This window comes from Pogona vitticeps, chromosome 4, assembly GCF_051106095.1.
Source record: "Pogona vitticeps strain Pit_001003342236 chromosome 4, PviZW2.1, whole genome shotgun sequence".
NCBI lineage: Eukaryota > Metazoa > Chordata > Lepidosauria > Squamata > Agamidae > Pogona > Pogona vitticeps.
In genome coordinates this window covers 239,978,331-240,005,457 of record NC_135786.1, presented here as the reverse complement: position 1 = coordinate 240,005,457, position 27,127 = coordinate 239,978,331, and the positions used below count along the sequence as shown (strand labels likewise).

The 27,127-nt window shown below is 53.9% G+C and overlaps 1 protein-coding gene across 1 annotated transcript in view; it reads right to left on the bottom strand.

Annotated features, from left to right (window-relative positions):
• Positions 1-27,127, bottom strand: part of BOP1 (BOP1 ribosomal biogenesis factor) — a 75,269-nt gene that overhangs the window by 42,165 nt on the left and 5,977 nt on the right. Inside the window, exon 3 of the mRNA XM_072999453.2 lies at positions 19,401-19,517. Within this exon, the coding sequence (XP_072855554.2) occupies positions 19,401-19,517 (117 nt within the window). The remainder of the gene's footprint in view (positions 1-19,400; positions 19,518-27,127) is intronic.

Here is a 27,127-nt window from a genome sequence, read left to right as displayed (position 1 = left end):
CCAACCTGACCAGCAGCAACCAAAATAAAAAAATCCTGTCTCCTACAGGCACGTTCAATACCAAGAGTAACCTGAGCCCAGGTTTCCTCCTTCTAATCCTCCAGGAACCCGCAGATGGCTGAGGGTGGTTTGTTGGAAGGGAGGCGCCTGACCCCATTTCGTAAAAGCTTTCCATCCCCCTTGCTTCGTTCCCGGCAGGACAGGAGGGGCTTTGAGAGTCCTTGAGCAGAGGACAACATGGTGGAGTGGGAGGGGGGGAGGCATGGGCTTGGTGGTGGGCCACAATCGGGCCCTCTGCAGAAGCACCCTACCAAGCAGAGATGGACCGAGGGGGAGCACCGTTGGTCACCGTGGGGCAGAAGCGTCCCCAACGCATCCTGGGAATTGGTTTCACAACCCTTCCCCACCCCCCACCCCCATTTCTGCCCTGTCCCTCCAGTCCTCACTGGGCCAGGCCCTGAGTACTAGGGGCATTCAACATAACATTAGAGGCATTCAGTTGCTTCCCCTGAGATGTGTTGGGGACTGTAAACAAAGGGATGCAGAAGAACACTGTGTAGGTATTAAGGAATTAGGACAAACAGAGGTGCCACCCCCCCCACCCTTCAAGACTACCTCACAAAGCTGCCACTCAGACACACACACACACACACACACACACACACACACACACACACACACACACACACACACACACACACACACACACACACACACTGATAGCAGAAGATACGCCTATCATCACAAGTCAGGGGAGGGGGACCATACAGCATGTCCCAAAACATAAACACATCCACAACAACATGAAGAAGTGTTTCAAAACTACCGTAGGATACAGATACTGCATGTCAAAGCAAGCCAGCCTGTGGATTTAACTGCAAAACATTCAGGAAGACTGGACTCAGAAGTTGACGCAGCTGCAGGAAAACAGCTGAAAAGCAAGCAGGCCTCGTAGGCTGAAGAGCGTCTTTCGATCTGCCGAGCCTTCCTGCGGGCCGTCCACGAGAAAGCAGCAATTTACCCCCCCCAACTCTTTTGCAGGACTCCCCAGCTTCTTCGCCAAGCTGTCTAAGGCCATCTATGGCTCTCTCTCTCTCTCTCTCTTCCTTTACTCCCCTCCTCCAACGGCTGCCCCACGGCATGGGTCTGCAGGCTCTTTCTCCTTCTCTACCCAGGAGAAGGGCCGGCCGAGCTGGTGTGAGAGACCGAGGACCTGAGCCTCCCACTTTGAACTACCTGTCGCCAAATAAGGAGGGGGGGGGACGAATGAGCTGCCACCCTCACCACATGATCCATCATCAGGTGCTTACGGCCTGCATCCTTGCTTCGCACCTGCAAGGCTGCCAAGAAACACATGTGGGCCCCCCTCCCTGGGGGCTGGCTTGGCCGCCTTTTCTTCCTCTGATTGAGCTGCCGGGAGGCTGGCTCTCCCTCCCCCAGGGAGGCTGGGCGGTGAGCAAACACCTCGCCAGCGGGGACTGCAGCCCGGACTCCCCCTTTGTCCAGGGGGGGTGCCTGAACGGGCTGAGCCCCCCCCCCTTTAGCATTCAAGACTGGCCTGGGAAGGCAGAATCCTTTCGGGCTTCCTGTATTACTGCTTGGGGAGTAGCAGCGTGTCCCTGTCACACCCCCAGCAGCAAGGAACCTTTCCTGACGAGGCTGCGCGGCGGCGGCTGGGGCGGCTGGGGCTGCCTTCCCTCCCCCTTGCTCCTTCCCCCTCCCCGGCAAAGTAGCTCCAGCTGTCAGTGGCCCAGATTGGAAGTGCAGGTACAGGGGCTGGCCCGCTGCCCGTCTCCCTTGTGTCTGTCTGGTGAAAGAGGAAGCCAGTCCACCTCTGGAATCCTTCACTCTCTCCTCGTTGCTACTCTCCCCGCGTCCCTCCCGGGACTGGGGGGTCAGTCTCACTCGCTCGGTCTCTCTTTTTTCCTCCTGCCCTTCTCCGATTACAATGCAGGCAGTGTTCACTCCAAATCCCCCACCGAACGTTAATTCTGCTCTTCTGTCTCCTTCGGCCCGACCGCCTTCCTGCGCCTTCTGTCTTTCCATGACTCCTCTGCTATTTTTTATCTCCGACAAACAGCGCCCGTCAGCTCCAATTGAAGACAGCAACCGGGATGGGGAAGGGGTGCGCTCGGCAGCTGAGTGCACAGGCCAAGGAGGCACAGACAGAGCAGGCGTGCAAGCGGAGGTGTCGATGCACCACCACGGAGGGAGCTGGCTCACAACGCCGGAAGCGCACGAGCGCCTGCTTCCAAAACAGCAGCCCAAGCTCAGGGCTGGAGACCCGACGAGAACAGCTTAGTCCTCTGGGCCCTTCGGAACTCAACGCCACCCACCCCCGTTTCAGAGCCAAGAAAGGAAGCACGGCCTGATATGCGCGCAGGGTGATTTCACGGATCCCTGCCCTCTGAGGGACTCAGGTGGGGGCTTACACTGAGGCACTGCCACTAATGGACAGGAAGAGAGGGAACAAGTTGAAGCTTAATGCAGACAAAAGAAGAGGGCTTTGACCTGCACTAGATAGAGGAGTTAAGCTCTCCCACACTCTGGATCTGGACGCCGGGTCTCCACCCTGGCCAGGAGGGCCCCTGCCTTGTTAAAGCTGGCACGCCTGGAGTTGACTCGACCGGAGAGAGAGACACGCTGCTCGTGACAGGCTTCACGGCATCCCAGCCGGATGAGTGCAACACTCTATGTGGGGCTGCCTTCGCCCAGGGTCTGGACACTTCAGCTGGTTCAAGATGCTGCCTCTTGTTTGTTGTCTTGTTGACCGAGGCCCGTTGGAGGGACCGCTTAACTCCTTTCCCAACAGCCTCCTCTCGCTCCCACTCTGGGCACACAATAGATATGGCAGAAGAGAGTGGGCATGACTCCCACAATGCATCTATCGCAGTCCTGATCCACATTCTCCGGTGAAACACCAAGAGTGAAACACCAACACCCTTTAAATGTGTAAGCATGTGTGTAGAAGTAAAGGGGGGGGGCGTCTAGAGATTCTGGGTTTGAAGGCCAAGACCCCCTTCAGAAGACTGCACAGCAACTCCGTAAGGATAGCAAAGACAGAGTTCCAAAGTCTGGGTGCAGTAACAGAGAAGGCTCTGTCCTGTGTCTCCATCAGACACACCTATGAGGGTGGTGGAACTGAGAGGAAGGCTTCCCTGGAAGGTCTTAACACCCAAGTCAGCTCATAATGGGAGAGAAGGTTTCTGAGACAGCTTGGAACCAGACCCTTTAGGGCTTTATAGTTAAAACCAGCACTTTGAACTCTGCCAAGAAATGGATCGGCAGGCCGTGGAGCTGCTGTAACAAGGGGGCATCCGCCACTCCTCCTACCCAATCGACCAGTCCCTTTCTGGCAGTTTTTATAAGCCAGACCTCTGGAGGTCTACTACCCATGAGAGAGGAAGAGACAGAGAGAGATCTCTGCTCCGCGCCCATGGCCGCCTGTGCCCTCCTTCCCTCGAATGGCTGGGACTGGCAAGGAAGGTCCCTCTGCAACAGACCCCCCCCTCCAGCCTTCCCCCCATCTAGGGAGGCCAGCCTGCTTGGCTATTGCTTGGTTGCAGGGCAGTGGCAGGAGCACTCTGGACCCCCGAGAGCTCCCCACAACTGGAGATTTGGGGTTATTGCCCCTGTGGGCATCTGGCAGTCACATAGAGCTCTCTCTGGAAAACGACTCCCCACCCCCAAGGCTGTGCGTTCGTGCTGGAGAAGGCCTACGGGGTCCTTTCCAGCACCCTGCCGCCTGGAGGCAAGAAATGCTCACAATCCCTCCTCGTAAAGGAGCCACCCAGGCGTTGCTTCTGTGCAAACCAGGCTCCGCTTGTTAAACGGTTATGAGAGAAAAGCAGGCAAAGCGAAGCTCTCTGCTTCCCTGCTGACATCCCTTCTCCTCCTGGAACACGAAGGGCTGGGCGCTGGAGGAAGGTGGGCAGCCAACGCAGGCAGGCAGCCGTCTTCCCATGGGGCGCAGGGAGCAGCCCTAGGCTGGGCAGCTGTCTGGCGTGAGGGGGTGACACGTTGAAACCGTTTTTTGCAGACCCCAGAGAGGAAGGCGCTTGGCCTGGCAGATCAGGGGGTGGCCCTGCCTTCCTGGCCACCGCCCAGGGGAACCCGCCCACCCAGCCCCTTTCCCTGTTCAAATGGTCCAGCATGAGATGAAGACTGACCAGACAAGGTCCCAGGTGGTGGAGGAAAACCTCCGTGGAGAAGCAGCCCCAGAGGCAGGCAAACCTTCAAGGGATGGAGCCGGGAGGTGGCCTGTAAGGCCACCTGTGGGCGATCCTTCCCAGGATTCATTTCTGGGCGTGCTTAAGCGCGGGAGTGAAGGCATGGGGCTGAGGGCGCGAGAGATCCGGTCTTCTAATCCCCAAGGCAAATCTTAGGACAGGCCAGCTCTCCATGGGCTGTGCTCTGGAGGAGGACCAGGATGGAACCGAGAGAGAGGCAAGCCATTCTTCCTGGGCCATTTATCTATCCTTGTAAATTTCATACAATTCCACAAAATTGGGGGGGCGGGCTGAAAATTCCTTCTAATTCTGACAAAAGTCATAGTCGCTGTCAAAATTAGAGAGAGAGAACAGAAACGAGGACAAAACATTCTGCCACCTCAACAGATTTGTTTCTGTGTGAGCTTTCAGAGATCAAAATCCACTTCTCCACGCGAAAGTCTATTCCTCCAGGTATTTGAAGGAAGAAGTGGATCTTGATCCACAAGAGCTTGGGCTGAAACAAACCTGTTCTTCTTTAAGAGTGCCTCAATAGTTTGTCCTAGTCTCTGCATTTCCCCCTTTCATTTGGGGAACCCACTGAGGCACGAGAACACATGCCCCTCTTTGCAAAACGTGACGCGGCTCTTTCGGAACTTCCACCGACCGTCTCCTCCCAGGGGTTTTCACGGTAAGGAAAGCCTTCAGCAGCCTTCTACCGTTTCCTCCTGCTGCACATTAACAATCCTTAACTTGAGGGTCGCTGCCATGATCCTCCAACCGCATCACCTGCAGTTACTGCTGCTGCTGCTGCTTCTAAGCAGCTTCCTCAGCAGGTACCACTTGTGTTCTGGAACCATTTGCTATGATGTGAGGCTGGGAAGCAACTCCCTTCCAGGGCCAGTTTTTTGTGGTGGTGGTGGTGGTGGTGGTGGTGGGGAAGCCTTCTTCCTTCTCCTCCCACATTGTGTGCCTTGGCTCAATTGTTTGAGTCATCTGGAACTGTTTACTCTCTGGAGCGCTTTGCTGTCTCGTGCACCTGCTGTTTGCACTCAAGGCCCCGGTTCTGGGCTTGATGGAAGACCCGCTTTTCTGAGTGGGTGGGCGGAAGTGGGCTAGACGACGTTTGCCCCTTCCATGTCTGACCGGGTTCCTCCTTCACATCCACAAGGCTTTGCTGATTTGCTGAGCTCCGCCGTATTGTTTTCAAATCAATTCTCCAACTTCCCCCAAGATAATTTCTGATCTGTATTAAAGGCTGTGCGATGCGATTCACGGGGAAGTCATAACCCAGCTCCCAGAATTCTGGTGTGTCCCCCCCCCTCCAATCCCTCATTCGCTACCTGAGCGTCTGCAGCTCTGCTAAACGCTGCTGCCACTGCTGTTCTTTTTCTTTACAAAAATTCTGCCCTGGCAACCCCCCCCCCACGGCAAACATGTCATTTTCTTCCCAGAAGGTTAAGCAAAAAATAAAAGGGGGGGGAGGAGAGACTCTTTTGGAGAGTGCTACAAATACGGCTGTGCATCTGCCTCTCGCTGCAGCCTATCTTGTAAAAAAAGAGAGAGGTGCTACACACATGTGGAAACAGCTGCCTCTTCAGCTGTCCTCTATGACTCTCAAATGTTAAAATGAAATAAACTGCTGTTTTCTTGTAATAGGAAAACCTGACTCTGCTAAAGAGAGAAATAAGAATTTCCTGGGTGTGGGCAGTTTGGGAGGAAAAGGCTCCGGATAGAGACCCGTTCCTTGGTCCACCGTGACTCCAGGCAAGCCCCGTGAAGGGGGACAGCAGGGCACATCAGCGGCACTTGGTACCCTGGCTTTGAATGTCCCCAAGATCAGGGGCTTGACAGCAAGGAGACCCCCCTTCCCCTTCCCTAAAGAAGGGGGAACCCGGGCACAGGTAGGTTTGCTAGGAAGGCAGTGAGGCAGGCTCACCCTCCCCGTGTGGGGTGGTCCTCCATCTGAAGAGCTGCCCTCCTCCTCCTCCTCCTCCTCCTCGGTTATGATGCAGGTCCTCCTCCTTGGTGGTGTGTCCTTGCACGTCCCCCTCCAGTAAGACGGGCTGTGACTGGCTTCCTCCCCAGCGGGCAGTGGCTGAGAACAGAAGCCAGGAGCTGTACTCCGCTTAAGGCAGACCTGGGCAAAGTGCGGCCCTCCAGATATTGCTGAAATACAAATCCCAACACTCCTCACTATTGACTGTGTGGGCTACGATCGCTGGGAGTTGCAGTTCAGCAACATCTGGAGGGCCACATTTTGCCCAAGGTCTGGCTTAAGGCAAGGCAGAAGCTGGGTCCCTGAGGATGCACTGTGTGAGCGTGGCTGCTATGCACGTCTGCAATGGGGAGGCACGCGAGCTAGCGGGGAGGCTACTGTCACTGAAAGCAGTGCCTGGAAACGGCTCCAAAGCAGAGCTATGGCTGAGGCTCTACAATACATGCCAGGAACTAGGGCTCCTCCTGCCTGGAGACCCACAAGGCAGCCCCGTGGCCTCATAGAAGCAGGGCTGGATCAGGCCAGGTCCTGGTCTGGCAGCTTTGCCCCTGAGTTCCACTCTGGAAGAAAGAGGGATGCCCACGTGATAAAGTAAACCTGGCTCCCCCTGAATCTCCCCTGTCCTTAAGAACTGCAGGAACCACCTCTCCCTCCCTCCCTCCCTCCCTCCCTCTCTTTCCCAAGGGCCTTATGGAGGAAGGGAGCCATCTGGAAATATCTCCATGCTTTCCCCTCAGTTCCCATCTGCCACGACTTCCTTGACAAAGGCAAGGAGACCCAAGCTTAAAACCGGACGGCTTACAGGGATGCTCTCCTACTGGGACCGCCCCGGCGGGCTGGTCGACAGCCTGGCCTTTGGCTGACATCCAAACACCAGGTTCCGTTATCTTTAGTCTGAAAACAACTGGAGGACAACAAAATCAACAGGATTCATTCAAGGGACTTTTATGGGGGGCCAACTAGTTGCCAACAAAGGAGTCTGCATGCTTTCAACTCCCAAAGTACTGTATTCTTTCTCGGACTGTGACCGCTGAGACCTGGTGTGTGCGTCTGTAGCAGACAAAGCGACGGACCGGGTCTCAAGAGGCGGGGACTCAAACTCCAGCTCAGCCACGGAAGCTCACTTGGAAGGCAGGTGTGGAACTGGTAAAACCATTCCTTAAACATCTCGCTTACCCGGAAAGCCCTGCTAGGGCTACTCTAAGCCAGTTCCCGCTTAACACACCACCTCCCACCACCAGAATGGACTCCCATAACAGGGGGAGGAAGAAATCTACCCATCTGGGTAGATTATCAGGAGGAGCCTCGTGGTGCAATGGGTGAACTGCTGTACTATAGCCAAAACTGCGCTCACGGGCCAGGATTCAATCCCAGATGGCCAGCTCAAGGTTGACTCTATCCTTCCGAGGTTGGTAAAATGAGGACTCAGCTCGCTAGGGGTGAGAATGTATGTGTAGATAGATCATAGATAGATAAATAAAACTTTATTATGGTCAAAGACCAGCTGTAGCCTGCCTAAATCACTTGTAAACCGCCCAGAGAGTGGGGGTGCTTGAAGCACTACGGGGCGGTCTAGAAGCAGCTCGCTTGGCTTTATTAAGGTGCTGACCCTGCCCACCTGTCCAGTCTGTGCAGGGGGGGGGCTTGGAAGACAGGAGGCATCAGCTTCACATTGGGCTTTGGAGACACCCAAGTCAGAAGCTAAAGACAGGGGTACTTTGGGCCAAGCCAGGCCACAGAGCCTGTGGTGCAGCACCCCTCCCTATTGCGATGAGCCAAGGGGCATCTCTCCCTTGACGACACTGAGCAAATCCAGAGATCGCTGCCTGAAGGGTGGCGCCCAGGGCTCTGAACCTCTGCCTCTCACATCGGGTGCCAGGGCTGTGAACCTGGGGTGCCTTCTGCCACCCCCCACCCACCCCTGCAACTAGCCTGCGGGCCCAACAGCCAGTGGCAGTGGGTCCCGGCTGACATGCCTCGCCTCTTTGGAAGCATCCAATGGGGCTTTTGCAAATGGAAAGGTGAGCAAAGGCTGGGTGCGACCCGGAGCTGTCAGCCCCCCCCCCACGCCCCCCGACCACTCCAGACGCCGCTCGGCCAACTGAGCCGGCTTCCCTTCGTTTTGAAGCTCTGGTTCCGGCAGCAAAGCAGGCCTCGCGGCAGATTCTTCCGAAATGGAGGCAGATCTGTCTCCAAACAGGCAGCCGTAAACTGAGACGGACCCAACGCACAGAGGGGGAAAATAAATGGAAAGAAAATTTCCACTCCTCACCTCAAAGCTGCTGCGGGTTTCTCTCTCTCTCTCTCTTTCTGGGTCAGAGAGCGAGAAAGAGAGAGAGAGAGAGAGAGAAAAGAGGAAGGATCGTTTCAACTATGCACTGATGTCATTTTTTCCAGGGTAAAGAAAGCTCCCTCGCTGCCAAGCCCCCCTCCTTTCCCTTCCACAGGAGTGGGTTCCGACACATCATCTTCAAAATTCAATCCTGGGGTAACCAGAAGACAGCCATTCCTCCCCTCTTTTTATGAGGGCATCCACGCCCGCTCTTTAGTGGAGGGGCCTCAGATTCTATACCGTGCCCAGCCCCCCCCCAAGCCAAGCGGGCAGAGGCCTCTGCCAGGAGAGCCCGAAATAGGAGGCAGGCTGGCGCTTCCCCGCCATGCCAGCCCACCGCTTCACAGCCAGCTGGCTCTGCGAGAGCATGACAGCCGGGAGCCCAACAGGGACGGCCCTCCTCCGTTAGGGGGCAGGCGGCTGTAGGATGCAAACTGTCAAGCCCAGTCCTTCTGGTCCTCTTGCAGGCGCACGCATAGGAAGCAGAGCGGGGCGTGGATCGCGGGGCGTGGATCTGGCACCGTGCGCTCCAGGTGCTGAAAACCACACAAACAAGCCCACAGAAGGAGTAGCAACTGCAGCGGCTTAGTAAGAAGACAGGTGGTAACTCTGCCAGACAACCTTGAACGCAGCCCAAAGCTTTGAGGTAGGTAGGATCTGTTCCAAAGCCAAGGACCCCCAAGCAGAGGAGCCCCCACCCCCTGTCAGCGGGACTTCTTTCTTCTGGGAGCCCCCTTAAGAACGCCACTGCAGGCCAGACCCTCAACACGGTTAACAAAAGAGGAACAGGCTGGATGCTGCCCAGAGGGTGACCTGGCCTCTGACGGCCGGGATGGGACGGGGAGACTGAGCAAAGACTGGCTTTCGTCCTCCCTCCCTGCCTCCTCCTGTCTGACATTGCACAGGTCAGCTAGCTTGTGTTTCTAGCCTTCTAAAACGCAGCCTTCCCAGAACTAAGGAGATGCTTTCGTCCACGATGCAGAGCACCAGACCTCCCTTCTGTTTTGACTAAGGCGTCTGAATCAGTCTCCGCTCATGTGGATCACCTTCTGCGTTCGGTTCCAGCTGCGCATTCAGCTGACACCCCCCCCCCCCACACACACACCTTCCTCTTGGCCCACCAGCTCTCCTTCTTCAGCCCTGCTAGGATTTGTTTCTCCCACCTCTCACTCCAGGGGCCGGAGTCCTGCATCTTTGCTCCTCACCACCTACACCTACACCCCTACACACCCCGTGGCTGCCCATCTACTTTTCCCGGCTGGCCTTAAAACAGAGACATCGGTCCTGATTTCCAGATGTCCTCGTCTTAGATGGAACATCTACATTTAAAGGACATACAAAATATTATTTCTCTGTGAAAGAGTTCTCATGCTACCTTCCGGATTAAAAAAGAAAGAAAAGAAATCCCTTGAGGCAATTTGCAACCATTAACATCTCAGTACAATTAGAAACAGAGAGCAACCGAAAGTCAGCCTGGAGGTAACTAGGGGAAATCCAGGGCCTGGAAGACTGACAGACAGACAGACAGACAGACAGCAGTGGTGGCCTCGTCTCTGGTTAGTGTCTCCCAGGTTACAAAACCCTCGCTTGGGGGCATCCCAGTCCATACTTTTTAACTACAGTGGGGTCTCGACTTACGAACTTAATCCGTATTGGAAGGCAGTTCTCAGGTCGAAAAGTTCTTAAGTCGAATCTGCATTTCCCATAGGAATGCATTGAAAACCATTTAATTCGTATCTGCTCTTTTCGTCCATAGAAACTAATGGGAAGCTGCTATTCCGCCTTCTGCCACTAGAGGGGGATATTTTTTCTTTTTTCCTTTTAACCTAAGATGACTTAGCTTTTAAAAAAAGGAAAAAAAGAGTTCATAACTCGAATCTAAGTTCATAAGTCGAGTCCATATATTCCTATGAGAGCGGTTCGTAAGTCGAAACGTTCATCTGTTGAGCCGTTCATAAGTCGAGACCTCACTGTACTGAAAATACATCGCTACTTCTTTAAAGCGGGTCTCTATACCTGGTGGAACGAAGCCAACCTGACCGTCATGATACCCCGTTCCCTATGACCCGTCCTGTCTTGGGCTAATAGGAGAAAAGGTGAGACAGATGTACAGCAAACGTTCGGCACCTGTCCCTTTCAGAGAAGGATTTTTTCCGCATGTCTTCCCTGGGGTAAAGTGCCTCGTGCAATGGCAGAGGACAGGGCCTTGCTCCGTGGTGACCCCCCCCCCATGGTGGAATCCCCTACCGGAAGAGACAAATTTTGCCATTTTAAAATACGGTTCAAATGGGTTTTCAGTGGATGAATGCCAATTTGCAGCTGCACTCTGGGATTCAGCCAGGACCTTAAGAGGCGCCTAGTCTGGTCCTGGTTGGGGGGGGCAGGGCTTCCATCTACTCCAGCAACTCCCTGAGAGGCGGCCAGGAGTAGCCACAGAGACACTTGCCCCATTGACATCCGGAGCCTACTCGTTCAAAGAGCGCTCAAACACCAGCTGGTCCAAAATGCTGCAGCCAGACTCTTGGCCGGGGTGAGATACAGGAAGCCCATGTGAGTCACTTATTCTGAGAGCTGAGTGGGCCATTTGTCTGTCTCTGAGCATAATTCAATAGGTCGGTCCAGACTCTCCGAGGGAGGACACACTCCTCCACTAGGAGCCTCTGGAGAGGGGCATCTCTCCATCCTGCCACCACAGGGGGTGGGGTGGCAGGGACTGGGTGGGTGGGTGGGTAGAACCCCTGGTAGGAATGGGAAAGAAGGCTTTCTTGGCAGCCGGGGTCGGGCTCCAGAACTCCCTGGTCAAGGGAGCCGGCCCCACTCCATCTCATCCCTCCGCTGGCAGGCAAAGGAGTGTTTTATTCAGTTCATTTACAAGCTGACTAATTAGCTGACGGAGGCTCCAATTGATAAGTGCTGCTACTTTTTAAAAAGTCCCCCCTTTTAAAAAAAACCCAGTTACAGTAAACTACAGCAGTTCATCACCAGTTCCCCCCCCCCCGGTGCTACTTTTTGTGGATAAGTGTGATAGACAGTTTCCCACGGACGTCTAGAACCACAGGGCGAAAAGTAACCCCCAAAAGGTCCCTGATGCCAACCTCCCCTCTCGCAACTAAAGCACAAAGCACCCCTGACCAGGGGTGGCCACCCATGCCTTCTCCAGCCAAGGGGAAGTCACCCCCCCCCGTAGGAAACAGGACCTGCCCCCAGGAAGGAAGCCCGTCCTAATGGTGTTTGTCCAGCTGAACCCACTCGTCTGGGTCCTGCCCTCTGGAGCCACAGCCAACAAGGGGGCTCCCTGTTCCACGTGATGGGGCTGTCAAATCTCCAGGATAATCATCACAAGTCTTGGGTTTCCTTGGCCCTTTCGGCCACCCTGTCCAGCCACCCCACCAGGGCCCAGCTTGCTATTGTCCTTCTTAAAGTGTGGTGCCAAGAGCTGGACACAGTTGTCACGGGCGGGCAAAGTTTGAGCAAAGCAGAAGAGAAAGGTACGATCTTGCTAACTGGCATCCGGAGGCTGTCCTTCGGCTGAGGCAGCCTCCCATCCCGTTCCTTTTTCCTGCCTCCACATCACACTCCTGGCTCAATTTTCTTGCTGGTGATCCATTAAGAGGCCTGCGTCCTTCTTATCCATAAATATAAAAACCTCCATACGAGCTCAGATCCTTTGCAGCTGAAGGAGTGGCTTAGAAAAGGAGCAAATATGGTCTGCAGGAAGGCGGGCGGGTGCGCGTGCACCACAGCAGCAGCAGCAGCAGCAGCAGAAGCGTGAGGAGTTCAAGGAGCCGTCTGCCAGCGACGCGTCCTGAAAGATTCCCTCCTCCCACCCCCAAACTAATCAGCTACTGAAAGAAGAGCTCCTTCAGCCTCGCCAGCCGCTGGGCTCCCCCCCCCCCGTCAGCTGCACCGGGAAGTGGGCTTGGAACAGCCGCTGGCTGGCTGGCTGGCGGGCTTGCGGAGGAGCACTCAACGCCCCGTCATTCATTATCCCCCAGCATATGGAATAGTCATTGCGGGAGGAAGCAGAACCAAACAAGCGCCCCAAACTGCTTCCTCCCAGCGAGGCCCTGACAGGCTCTCCAGCTCCCAGCCATTCATCTCCGGGCGGGCGGGCGGCTGAAGGGGGAGGAGGAGGAGGAGGGGAGGAAGGCTAGCCTGCCCCATAAGGGCTGCACAGGCGGGGGGGGGGGGAAGAGGCAGGCAAGAGGGATGGGGGGGATGGCAGAAGTCACCCCACCCAAAAGGAAGGAGGATTTCCCCAGCTCTGACTCCCCAGCCCAGCCCAGCCCAGCCCAGGTGGCCCCCTCTGCTCTCGCTGGTGCAAAGAGCAAAAGCGGAGTGGGGCCCGCTCACCAACAGGCTATGGGGAGGGGGCACAGAGAGAGAGAGAGAAGGTCCACCAAGGGCGTCCATCCGTCTGTCCGTCTGTCCTTCCCAAAGCTGCCTTCTTCACCAGGACAGCCTCCCCAGGACTCTCCAGGAAACCAATTTATTTTGTTGTGTCTCTTCCCAGAATACACAGTAGAGCTGGAGAGGCCAGGCGGCCGGCCAGGCCCAGCGCTGGGGGCTGCCAACTGAGCCGCAGCTCTGGGGGAGGAAGTTTAGTCCGCACTGCTGCTGAGGATGGGGACGACGGCAGCAGCCACCTCATGGCCGCCCCCGCCACCACCCCGGCTTCCTAGCTAGGCTTCGGGAAAGCTTCCCGCAGGAGGACCACAACCCTATGGGAGCAGCGAGACCACCCGCCGACGGGCACAGAACGACGCTGGAGGGGCAGGAGTAGAGGCGGTCGTGCTCCAGAAAGGAAGCAAACCTTTCCCTTCCCACAAACCCTTCTGCGGCCAACAGAGTCAACACCAAAGCATCCACCTTGACCCGCCTCTGCTACTTTGGCTCATCTCAGATGCTGCCAAGAGCCAGGTCTGCAAACAATTACCAAAAAAAAGGCACAGGGGGCAAGGAGCAGAGCAGGAGGAGAGAAAGGCACAGAGACCCAGAGGGGCAATGGGGTGCCGAGGAGGAGGAGGGAGGAGGAGCCCCACTCCAGAGCCCAGCCTCCCCCATCAGAAGAGTCCTTTGCCCTCAGAGTTCCAGAGAAGGCGAGAAGCAGGGGCTTGACAATGCTTTTGGGCCAGGCCTTCCAGCGAAGCTCCCACAACCCCCCCCCACCCACCCACCCCAGCATGTCAGGGTGGTGCTCCCCCAGGGCACATGAAGAAAGGAACGGCAACAACCGTTTCCTAGGGAGGAGGCAGCATCACGTGAGACAAAAATGCTCCTGCCAAGCCAGCCCAGGCAGTACCCTGACAGAAGAGCCACCTTCGCCCCGGCTGGCTGGCTGGCTGGCTGGCTGGCCGGCCCTCCTTCCTGCTGCTGCTGCTGCTGCTGCTGCTTCGGCTGGTATCGCTTAGTGGCGCAGCTGCCGGGCGCATTATCCAGCTGGACAGAAATGTCTTGGGAGAGAGACAAAATGGCAAAGCGAGGAGGACTTCTTCGCGTTTTTAACTCCATGACCTCATAGCAAAACATCTCGGCTTTCCTTTTCATTTGGAAAAAGGTTAGAGGGATGTGCCCAGACAGGGAGCCCAGGCACGGCAAATCTGACAGGCAGAGGAAGCTGAAGGGGGGGGGAAGCGGGGAAGAAGGGGGGAGGAGAAGCTCCTCCCCCCATCTCCCCACACCTCAGCCCTCTGCCCACCCCCAGAGGGGGACTCTGCCAACCCACAGGGCAACAGGCGCCAAGCCGCTCTCTGTCTGCAACTCACCAGGCTGAGTCATGCTACTCTTTTCCACAAGGCCATCACCCTGCGCTGGCGCTGGCCAATGTCTCCGCAGAAAGCAGAGGGGAGCATGGAGGGAAAGGGGTTAACTCAACCTCCATCCATTTTTCTCTGGGTGTGTTTTTGCACAGACTGCCTTCCTCCCTGTGATCCTCGAGCCTCCTAGTCCTCGCCCTAATAGCTCTTTCTCTCTCCGTCTTCCACTTTCTCTTCTCCAACCTTCTCGGCAATTCTCCCCTTTTTCCAGAGACGGGCTTTTTCTCCAGCCCTACACATCCCTCCTCCCGTCACCCTGCCTCTTCCCGGCCAAGGCATGCCTCCCAAGGCATGCCCCCCACCCCAGTTTCCCTACAGCACCCTGCAAACCCCCGCCTCTCATCCCTCCCCAACACTGGGCCTTCCTCCTACTGTTCAACCAAGGCTCCCGGGCTATACCTGGCACAAGGCCCCCACCCTGAGCAGTCCCATGGGATTCTGACGGTGCCCAGCTACACCTGAGGAACAACAGGCAGCCTTAAGAGAAGCACCCGGATGGCACCTTAAGGCAGGAGGACTGGAAATACTCTAGATGAAATATCTGCATGCAGAGACTAGTGGCGTGTTGTTGTTTTAATATGTATCAGAAGCACGACAGTACAACTAATAATTTTTTTTTTGCCAGTAACGGGCAACACCAAGTGCATTTGGGATCAACTCTTCAGCTGCACACATGCGATCGAGGGGGGGGGGCAGTGCACATGGATGGGGGTGAGAAGTTGCTGGTTCTTCTCTGCACTTGCAAAGGATTCTGGTGAATGCAAAACCCTCCATTTTCTTGTGTTCACTTTGTTTCTGCCAAGTTCAGCCCTATTAAGTGACTTCCAACTAACCCAATTATCCACACGGCTGAGGTGGGGGGGGGGGAGAGGCTTTCCTGGGGTTCTTCCCGTTTTAAGAGTGGAGTAAATATTTCCTCCCACATTATAATCCCAGCATTCTGTGCTGTTCCTTCAGGATTCACAAATGTTCTGGAAAAAACTTTTCCTTGATATTAATTTGGGAAAGGTGGAATGGTAAATGAAGAACTTGGAAGATTTAAAATCTCTTGGATGGCCCCCCCGAGACCCCTCCCATTCTCAATACCAGAGGAAGGATCAGGCATTCCCTGCCCCAAAAGTGAGCTGCTGACCAACTAGATTCACCTAAGGAGGACTGGAAAATCCTCCACCTCTTTGCATCAACGTCATAGAAGCCAGTGACCTATGCAGCTCGTTGCCCTACGTACTGTATTGCCTGCCCCTCTTGATGGTGGTCACCCTGCCCGAGACAGCCCCAAACAGGAATCCCCCACACTTCCAGAGAAGGTAAAGAGGGCTGCGCTGGAAGAAACTGGCACAACCACCTGCCAGATATCCCCTGATTTGTATTCCTGCACTAAGCAGGGGACTGGACTAAGCAGGGACCTTAGAGGCCCCTTCTAAAGGAAACTGTTCTAGGATTCTATGAAACCAAAGCCAACTTCTGCAGCCCAGCATTCTCCTCCCACTGCGGCTGCCCTAATCCTTCAAATGGGAATCCCAGTCCAAGAGGTGGTCTTAACCCACTCTCCCTCAACTATTTACCCCACCGGCAACAGCAGGTAAGGGGAGGCAGGGGAGGGGAGGGAATGCCCAGATTCCCTACCTGCAGGAGGAGCTTCAAAGCTCTTTCCCCTGCTTGAGTTCCTCAAACGGAATCCCTGAAAATCTTTAAACCCCCTTCCTGGCTCCTGCTCTGTGGAGCTAAACCGGTGGATTTGACTCCTGCCACTCACAGTCAGGATCGCCAAGACCTCCTTGCACACAACCACCTGTGAACCTGGTGATCCACAAAACAAACGCTGGCAGCATGCGCTGAGATCAAACTGCGATGCAGCACACCCATCATGCCCAGCATTCACATGTACCTGTCCACTTTAGATAACCACTGCAACTGCCAGCAGCTTTGGATTTTAGGGGCTTACAATGTTCTGTCCAAGAGTTACATTAGATTGTGAACTCCCAGAGGCCCTCGCTCTTGGATTCACACGCAACAGGCCAAATGACCGATGGTGGCTTCCCATTGCAACACAACAGCAAACACAGATCCGTTTTCCGTTCCTCTTGGGGATCACCTTCAAAATACGCACACAGAGTGCCTTGTTTGGGGCCAAAAGGTGGCCGAGGCGCTTCGTAACTGGGAGACTGCCACAGTCCCCCCTTTTGCGGGCAGGCAAGGGGTTGTGATGAACAAGTCCAGTCAGAGAGTTCAAGAGGAGGGAGACCTTGAACATCAGGTCACAGCGGAGGGGCCCAGCTGTCCTGGGCCGAGGAAGCAGGACCAGAAGGAACTCGGCTGGCAGAGAGATAAAGGCAATCATGGAAAAGGGGGCTGGGGAGGCAAGCAGGAACAAAGACGCTGCTCGGATGTCAACAAGTTCTGAATCAGAGCTCCCCCTCCCCACGGGAGCCCTGAAAGAGGAGCAGCTGGGGAGGGAGAGACCTTGGATTCAGACATGAAAGACGGGAGTCCCTGGGTTATGCGCAAGACATTACACAAGCATACACATTTTGTATGGCAACATATTTCACAACGCTCTCGATGTCTATTCCAGACTCCGTGCTTCCACCGTGGGCCAGGTGGGCTTCAACCCCCTGCATGCCCTTTGCTGCTGGACAAGGGCGGGCGGGGACTTTTGCTCCCCAAAGTCTTGAACGAAAACACAAGCCCCCTTTCCTCCTGCAGCCCGCCTCAGGCCACGTGGACTCCCACAACAACACCTCAAGGCCCCACCTGCTTCCAAACCTGTGCCCCACCATTGGGTCTGCAGAACGTTGTTTCTCCCCCCCCAAAAAAAGAAAGAAAAAAAGAGACACTGGAGATCTTCCTTCCCACTCTAACCAGATCACACAGCAAGCCTCAGGTCACCAGAAGAGGCAGAAGCGGTCCACGCAGGAGCGTCCAAAGTGGTGCCGGCCTACCGCCTGTTTGCCCTCCACCGGCTGAAAAGAGCGGCGAGGAAGGGGCTCCCGCCGCTTGGAGGGATGGAAGCTTCAACAAAGCAAACCGAGAGAGAGGATGGCAGTCCTTTCCCCTCTTCGCTCCAGATTCCCACCAAGGGTTCTGTTCTTTGGGAGCCTCCGGCGCTACTTCTTACACAGCAGGCTCCGAGAATCAAGGCCCTCCTGTTTATTTTTCTGCCAAAGGGCAGCAGCGGAGGCCTGGCGCTGTGTGGCTTCCTTGTTCCTGCTCTCCATCAGACCCTTTGGCCACCGTAGGACGCCTGGCATCATCCCGCCCCACCGCCCGCCACCCGGAGGCTTTCAGCTCCCTGGCCCTGGCCTTCTCTTCTGCCCAGAGTGGCCGTGAGTCCAAAAGAGAAGGCGGCCCTCCACCGGCTCTCTTTCTATCCAGACTAAACACACCACGCGGGGCCTCCAATTCTTCCTTTATAGTTTCCATTGTTTTATACTCTGAACTTCCTTCTGCTTGTTAAAGCTTGTCTTGAAAGCTGGAGCTCAGCACCTGACACCCGTTTCCTTTTTTCTCTTGGGCGCAATGATTTCGGCAGCAACAGTTCAGAGGCTCTGACAACCTTTGCCAGGGAAGAGCACAGGAGAGGAGTCTTCTTCTCAGAAGGTCACCCGTCAAGCTCCAGACCTGCTCTGCAGCACCCCTGCCCGCTTGCCCAGTCACCTGCTCTCTCAGATTCTGAATGCGGTGACCTTTTTCTAGCCCCGCGTTCACCCTACATGCCTTCCTTAAGGCAGGGATTTTATCCAGCGGTTTCCATCCCCTCGCAGCTCCAAGCCGTTGTGTTTACAATTCCTTCCTCAGGCCAACAAGCCAGGAGACGGCCATTCCTTAAAACCTCCTCGGAGGGAAGGGGGTCAAGCTGCAGTCACCCTCCTCGGTCGGATTCAACACAGGCCTTCCAGAGGCCTTCCAGGCAAAGGCTGGCCAGAGCCTCTGCACCTGCTTCCGTCAGGCTAGTTCCCACTCCCCAGGATCCCCCTGCTCTGTTCTGTCCAGCTCCCAACCGCAGCCCACCAGCCCTAGTGGCACTCCTCTTCCTCCTCTCATGCTCTGCAGTGACACAGCCCGCCCGGCCCTCTCGCCCTCCACCCCCAGGCCCTGCTAAAGAACCAACGCCAGTGGCCCACGCTGTGGAGGTGAGCCTGCAAACCAAGGAGGATGCGGGCAGGATGGGGAAACACCCAAAGAAATACAGAAGCAGAATGGGGAAAGACTCTCCTCCCAGAAGGAGTCAGGAGCCAGCCTCTTCCTTCTTCAGCGCTTCCCTTAACACAGAGTCAGACCCAGTAAGAAAAGCAACCTGAATGGAGGGATTGGGCCACGCCGGCCCTTGTTCAGCAGCCTCTCCCCACAGGGCCCAAACGGCTGCCTTTGGGAAGCCCACACGAGACAGGAGGCAGCAGGTCATTCCGATGAGTAAGACGCTTTACCCTCTACATATCGTCCATGATTTACAGCCAGCCCTGGGAGATGGGACTCCCCTCACAGAGGTTTTAGAGGGCGGGGCTCTACTTCCTTAGAGGAAGCTCTCCCCCCAACCTAGAAACACCTCCTCCCCAGTCACGTCACAGAGGAACACACACAGAGGCCAGGTCCCACTGGAGATGATGCTGGAGGACCCCTCACCATGTCAGTGGTAACATAATGGGTTCACCATCCCGTCTCTCCATGCGGAACCTGCTATCAACGGGAAACAATGCTCTCCTTCCCTCTATACACAACGCATGAGCGAGTCTCTACCCAAAGAGAAATGAACATAAATCCAACACCAGGAATAGAACTAGATTTTTTAAAGACAAGCAATGGCAGAAGATTTTACCTGCTCAGGAAAACTGTCACTTGACCCTAGAGCAGCTGTTCTTGAAGAAAGGAACTCTTGAGACATGGCTGTCCTAGAAAGTTCATTCCTATCCACTGTGGCTTTATCCGGGATAAACACTTGTGAAATCTCCCTGTTAGCCAGCTAGCCAATGATCACCCACTGGAGTTGTGTGAGTGGACGGTATGAGCCACAGAGGCAGAGCAACAGAAACAGGGACCAGCCTTACCTCTTCATCAGAGCTATCTTCTGCATACTCATTCTCCAAGGAGAGCTCCTGTTCCTTGACTTCTGGCTCCTGAGTCTCACCGCAGGGCCGTGATTTCTTTCCAGAAGTTTCTCCGGCCTGTAAAACAGGAATGGCAGAAAGGGTGACCCTGGGTCTGCGGTTCTACTGGAGAGCTCCCTAATTTTTACAACACACCTAGGCAACGGTTGTGCCCTTCTCCCTCCCTCCCCCCCCTCCCTGGTTTGCCTCAAACAGTCGTTTCCAAGGTCTTCCACAATGCAAACCCTGGCACTCTTTAGGACGCTGGTTCCCAACCTTGGGTCCCCAAAGGTTCTTGGACTACAACTTCCAGAAATCCTGGCCAGCATAGTCATTGGTGAAGCATTCTGGGAGTTTTTGTCCAAGAACATCTGGGGACCCAAGGTTTGGAACCACTGCCCTAGAATGTAGAGCCTAGTTTATCAAGCGGGCTCTGACACAATCCAGTCTCTATGTATCTGCCCACTCATGTTCATGCATATAAAAAAAAGCATTCCCACCCAAAATCTGAGGCCTGATTCCACCCAGTCTGTTGTCCCTGGGCTGCAGATGGGCTCAGCTGTATTTATTTATTTGTTTTATATCCTGCCCATCTGGTCTGGTCGACCACTCTGTACTCTTCTGTTCAGTCGGAGAATATTCTCTAATAGCTCTAAGCCTCGGAGCTGGCACCAGTAACTTCCTTGAACTTCCTCCGAGCTGCCTTTGCTTCCTCTCCCCAGGGCCTGATAAAATGGGGGCAAGCCTTCTTCACCTCCATAGACCCGCATAACACCATGTTGGTTCTCCAAGGCTCAGCATAACATTGTGCCCCTTCTTCCTCTTCCTCCTCCTCAAGTCAGGCTACCAAAACGTATACAACACCATGTGAATCTGATGGTTTTGTCCACTTCTCCTTCCCTGCACTGCAGGTGTGATTTGAGTCTATGTCATAAAAACAGCACAAAGGCAGAATTCTTCATCTACCTGGAAAAATGGCTACAGGCTAGTTTTTGAGCCACCGGACAAAGTGGGCTGTAGGCTCAAGAAACAGGAAGGATACGTTCAAGCTGAAGAATTAGCTAAAGACTTATGAATATTTTGAGGCATAATTTTAAAGTCCAGTATTCGGAAATCAACTTCTCTCTGAGGCAGAGAAACAGGCCATCCATATGGCCACAGGGTGCCTCGGGAGAAGCGGTCTTCAAGCCAGATGTTTTTGGCCACTGCTCCAGTTGTCCTGGATCGTTTGCCATGGTGTCAAGGGTTGACGGGAGTCCTCATGCAAGTACCTGGAGAGCTGCTGGACCAGGACCCCGTTCAGCAGGTGACATGTTTGGGGCAAGGTGACATATATGCAATCAGGGTATGCAATAAAAACAATGACTTTTTGTGCGTAGCGACTCCAAACCAGGATGGCTATGTTGCAGCCAAACCCCGCCTCCCGGTGGCAAGAGGGTCCTCTCCTCTCCCCACTGCCAGCCTGAGCCAGTGGGGCTGCTCTGACGTCCTTACATTCACCTCCAGCGCAGCATGGAAAATGCTCTAAGCTGAGGTTCTGCGACAGGACACGATCCAGCCCCTGATGGCGCGCCAGATTCCAGCCCACGGGCTGGGCGTTCCAGATAGCACCTACGCATTGGCCTGATGTGCGGGTGCAGGCAAAGCTGCGCATCCTTCCCTGGAAAACAGATTTCCCCTCCTCCTCCCCCACTCAGAGGGGACCCAGTCGAGAGTGGGATTTACCAAAGGATTTGACAAAATAATCAGAAAAGCAGCCCAACAAAATACTCCTCCTGGGAATGGTAAAATCTGCATGGTGTCTGATCGCCTCTCGCTGTATGCAGCAACCCACGGCACAGCCCTCTGGGCCCCCCTGCCTGACTTCCACCCTCTTGGCCAAGGGGAGAAAGTGGGGCTGGGGGCCTAGAAGAGCACAGGGCCAATGAGAAGATGGGATTACAGCAAAAACAAAGGGTTTATTAAAGGCTTTGAAAAAAGCTGGTTAGAGGTAAGTTTTTTCCCAGGCTTTTGGCATCAGAAAGGTTTTGTCTGTCTCTCCCTCTCTTTTCCTGTTTCCCTGCCTCCCAAAGTTTGAGGGCTCAGAGAAGAACCCCACACAGTGGAAAGGGGTCTCTGGTGCAGCAAAGGGGTGCCAGGGAGGCCCACGGACCCCTTCTTTATACCTGGGGGGGGGGGGAAAATCCCATGCAGCAGGCAGGCTATGGTCCTCGTCCTAAGCAAGCCCCCGAGGAGCCCTGGACAAGGTGCCTGGATCCACGGCTATTGTGGAGGCGGACACGACCCAAAGCGGCGCCTGACGGACCAAGCGTCTGCTGCAGTTCTGTGGCTGAGCCCTCGTCCTTTGGGGAGGGGGTTGCATGGACGACGGCCACCCCAGGAGTTGGTGGGGCAGCCCCAGAGACTGCCATCGCCTCCACTTCTGCTGAGCAATCAGAGAAGTCTGTTTTAAGAAACACTGACTCATTCTTAAGATGAAGCTGCATACTTGGGTCACCCCTCTGACCCAGGTGGCCTGAGCCAACACACCCCAGTGTCCAGTGAACCAAAGTGTAAACTTTCCCCAATCCATTGACCACCAAAGAGCCTTAAAACATTTCCACTGCATGTGAAACGCCCTCTCCCTTAGGCAGGGGACTTTTTGGTTTGTTTCTTTCTGGATTTTCTGGAGATGCACAAATCTTGCTGTCCTGAGGCCACCAAGTGGTTCCTGTAAGCGGAGGGGCCCTGTTAAGCCGCCAGAGGGCAGCAGACAATAGCGGAAGGACTGTCCAGAAAACCAGCCTGGGGAAGTAAATGTAGCAGGAACAGCTGCTGCCGGCCAGAGGCCATATATCTGAGACGAGGAGGTCAGGTCTCCTGGGGCTCCCTCTGCTAAGGCAGCCGCACTCCCGGTGACAAGAGAAGCACGCCAAGCCTGACCGAAGAGCCCGCTCAGTTCAAGAGGAACTCTGCCACCCAGCACACGGCAGGGCCTGCTTTTTAACCATCACGGCTGGAGCTCTTTTGACCCGAGACCTTATCTTCCAAACTTTCATATCTTTGCACAGCCTACTGTGTGTGCGCGCGTGTGCATGCGCTTTTTAAAAAAAGAAATACAGAACAACAACTAGCTAGCACAACAGTTTGACACAGAGCGAGATGAGCCAAGGAAGGAGGGGTTGTGGGAGTTCTCTCATCGAGCTCATCCTACACCCAACAGACGGGCCAGGAGCAAAAGAGACTTGAGTGGAGAACACGAGGTGCAAATCAAAGGCCACAGGACCTCTGAGTAGCAGGGAGGATGCCTTCACCCGCTCTTCCCCTCCATGCCTTCTGAAACCAAGACCAATCTCCCCAAGAACTGGGAAAGACTGGCTGGGAGGGAGCATTCCGCCTCCCACAGGGGCCCAAGCCCATCAAGGCAGCAGCCCGTGGAACCCCCCCCCCTCCAGCCACGCACAAGGCGCACAATCGGCCAAGGATGGATGGCCCAGCCACTCCCCAGAGGCAGGAGCCAGGGTGTGGAAAATCTGCCCATAAAGCCTGCAGGTGACCCTGGCATGGCCTTCTCTGGTTTTATCCCTTGGTGTGCTTTACATGCCGGCACGATTTCATCAAGCCTTCCAGGGAGAACGGTGCGTCTCTTCCCCATGGCCCACCACCCTGAACCCCCAGAAAAGGCCACGGCTGCACAGGATGCTGCAAAGGCATCCGGCTGTGACCAAAAGCGTCCAAACTGTTTCCAAAGGCTTCCGACTGTGACCAGAAAGAGCCGATCCAGGCCTTCCTACGCCGTGGTCTGTTGCCAGAGTTCGGCATAATAAGGAGGGAAGGCTCCAGTGGCTTTCCTCTTGAGGCAGGAGACCCCTTGGTGACAAGCTGGAGGAATCAGTGGTTCCAGAGCATGCCGCAGTGTTGCAGCCCATGTTGGGGCTTCCCAGCGGGTCGACGCTGGTCCGCTCGTTCCACACCATCCATGGCGCCCAGGACCTCTGCAGAGTTGACCGACTGCCAGGCCCTGATAAATGAGTTTGTTGAAAGGCGGAAAAGAGGCCTCCTATCTTTTTTTAAACCTGCAATTTTTATTTATACCATGCACAGCGTTAGGCAAAAGTGTCTACAGGAAAGCCAAAAGAAAAGAAATCCTGTGGGAGAAGATGTGTAATGCCACACATGGACACCCCGCCCCCCCCCCCAAAAGCAGCTGCGCAACATAATTGCATCATGAGAACCAGGAACTGGGAAGGATAGATCAGAACCTTTCTTAGTTAAAGATGGTGCCTTCAAATAACAGCCCCGAGACCTCTGCAATCGTCAGGAATGAGAAGAACACTGGAAGTGCCCTGAGGTTATCAGTCCACTTTGTTATGTTCATAACATCTTGTTAATATAAAACAGGGAAAACGGATTGCTTTGTTCCTTCTGACAACTGACTTCCCTTTTGCAGACTACTGTGTAATGTTTGACTTCAAGCCTCTGAGCAGAGGTGAGATGATGATGACTGCAAACTATGTTATCCTTTAAACAAATAGGCAGAGAACATAAACAACATTCCTTATTATACCATTGGGGGGGATGGGGGACCAAAACAATACTTCTAATTACAACCATTACGACTGGATAATTTACATGCATTTTGGAATATGAGCCAACTGTGCAAGGTGGCTGGAAAAAGGCAAATGCTATTTTAGGATGCATTAACAGAACCATAGTCTCCAAATAAGCCACCTCGGGTCCTTTTTTTAAAGGAGAAAAGCACTATAGACATATTTTAAATAAATAAGGAAATCCCAGGAGGTACGACTCCCTGTCTGTTCAGCACTGGTTAGACCTCATCTCGAGTACTATGTCCAGTTCTGGACACGGCACTTTAAGAAGGATGCTGATAAACTGGAGGAAGTTCAGAGGAGGGCAACGAGAACGATCAAGAGGACTGGAAACCAAGCCTAGAAGGAAAGACTGAAAGAACTGGACATTACCCTTGAAAAAGACTGAGGGGAGATGGGATAGTACTTTTCAAATGCTTGAAAGGTTGTCCTACAGAGGACAGTTATGATCTGTTCTCAATCATCCCAGAGTGCAGGAATGTAACAATGGGCTCAACCTACAGGAAGTCAAATTTTGGGTGAATACCAGGAAAAACTTCATAACTGTTAGAACAGTATGACAATGGAACCAATGACCTTGGGAAGTGTTGAGTGCACCAATGCTGGAGGCCCTCAAGAGAAAATTAGGCAACCCTCTGTCAGATCTGTGTTGATTTGGATCCCTGCATTAAGCAGGTGCTTGAACTCTATGGCCTTGGTAAGCCCCTTGCATTTTTCTATGGTTCTATGAAATGACTTGGCAGAAGGGCTGACACCTGGAAGACAATGGTTGGTAGATGCTCCTCTTCCTTCAGGACTCTGGAAGGAAATGCATTTTCCCTTGTGTGCTTCCCTCTCTCTCTTTTGTGTCGCTATGTGCCATCAAGTCGCCCCTGACTTATGGTGACACCATGAACAAGCAACCTCATGTCGAGCCCACTTCAACCCACCCACCCACCCAGAAAGTGGGTCTTTCATCAAGCTCAGAACTAGGGGGCTGTGTGCAAACAGCAGGTGCACGAGACAGCAAAACGCTCAAGAGAGCAAACAGTTCCAGATGACTCAAACAATTGAGCCAAGGCACACACTGCAGGAGAAGGCAGAAGGCTTCTCCACCACTAAAAAGGTAAAGGTTCGTCTTGACATTTAGTCCAGTCGTGTCTGACTCTAGGGGGCAGTGCTCATCCCCGTCTACAAGCCATAGAGCCAGCGTTTGTCTGAAGACAGTTTCCGTGGTCACGTGACCAGCGTGACTAGACATGGAATGCTGTGACCTTCCCAATGAGGTGGTACCTATTTATCTACTCGCATTTTTACATGCTTTCCAATAGCTAGGTTGGCAGGAGCTGGGACAAGCGATGGGAGCTCACTCCGTCGTGTGGATTCGATCTTACGACGGCTGGTCTTCCGACCTTGCAGCCCAGAGGCTTCTGTGGTTTAACCTGCAACGCCACAACATTCCTTCTCCACCACCACCAAATTGGACCTGGAAGGCAGCCTCACATCATAGCAAATGGTGAGATCCGAGCTCTGACCTCAAAAAGGAAATTAAGCAAGTAGGGACTTGTCCTGAAATTCAGCTCCCGCTTGTGGAGATTCACACCAGAAACAAATGGCTGAAGGAGAAGCTCCCCAGCGTTTGCCACCAGTGTCGTACAGTGAAACCTCGAGATCCCTGGACTATGAGCTTACCTTCTGCCTATTTTCTGGTTTTAGTCGTTCTTCCTGCTCCAGCTAAAGACGTACAGTGGACCCTCTACTTACGGAATTAATCCGTATTGGAACAGTGGCTGCAAGTCGAAAAGTCTGAAGGTCGAATCTCCATTGACCTACAATGCATTGAAAACCAATTAATCCCATAACTGGCAGTTTTTATTCTATTTTTGGTCCATTTTGGTTTTTTTCTGGTCTGTAAGTCGATTCTCCGGCTGCAAGTCGAATCTAAATTTTGCGGCCAGAGAAGTCTGTAACTCGAAAAGTCTGTAAGTCGAGCTGTCTGTAAGTCCAGGGTCCACTGTAATGTTGAATGGCCGGTAGAGGTATCAGGGAAAGATTCCAGGACATAAGTGGTACCAGCTGAAGGAGCTGCTCTTGGAAGAAAGTAGCAGAGCAATGGAAAAGACACTCTCAGAAGGCCATGCAAAGGGGGCTTCTTCCCGACTGATGGCTGCTAATCGGAGAATCCCCATTAGAGACCTGTGCTGACCCTCTGATTTGGAGCTTCAGAAAAGAGCTTGCTTCCATTTAGACCACTCCTGCCCTCCTCCAGAGAATCCTGCCTTCTCATCAAGTGTGCAAAGCAGGACAGCCTTGGTTTCATCCTGTTTGCCTCCAGAGATAGTTCAGGCTTGATTTGATCTGGGACCCACTTGTCCGTCTTTCTGGCAATCCAGGGTATCTACAAAGCTCTGCTCCAGCATCACATTTCAACGAACCCATTTTTTTTCCTGTCAGCGCTCTGTTCCTGTCCAGTTTCCACACCCATACGTGGTGAGTAGAAATACAAGACTATGGTTGACCTCCGTCTCCTTACACTTCATGATCTTTTCTAATAGTTGTTACAGGTTTTTGGGGCTGTTTGGCCATGTTCTGGAGGTTTTTCTTCCTAACGTCTCTGCGGCCGGCATCTTCAGAGGACAGGAGTCTAAACTCTGTCTGTGTTATGGTGTAGTTTGTGGGATAGCTGAGTATTTGTAGCTGTGGGATCAGCTTTTTGTCCTGTTTTGGGAGATTGGGTGATTATGGTGATCAGGGTGTATTTCGTTATGGGTGTATTGTTGTGATAAGGGGAGAGATTATCTCTCACTGTGATTGATGGGTATTGTTAGCTAGTCTTTTGTGTGCAGTGATCATGGGTTCATCCAGGACCGCAGATGGACTGGTGGGTGCAGCACTACTCTGAGCTATATTCCAGTGAGAATGTAGTAACCAAAGAGGCACTAAATAACATTGAGTGCCTGCCTGTTTTGGAAGAGTTGGACAGTGAACCAACTTTAGCAGAAATAAAAGCGGCCTTGGATTCCCTCGCCTCTGTCAAGGCACCTGGGAAGGATAACATCCCTGCTGATGTGCTGTAAAGAGATCATCACCACCAAGCTGTACAAAATCTTTTGTCTTTGC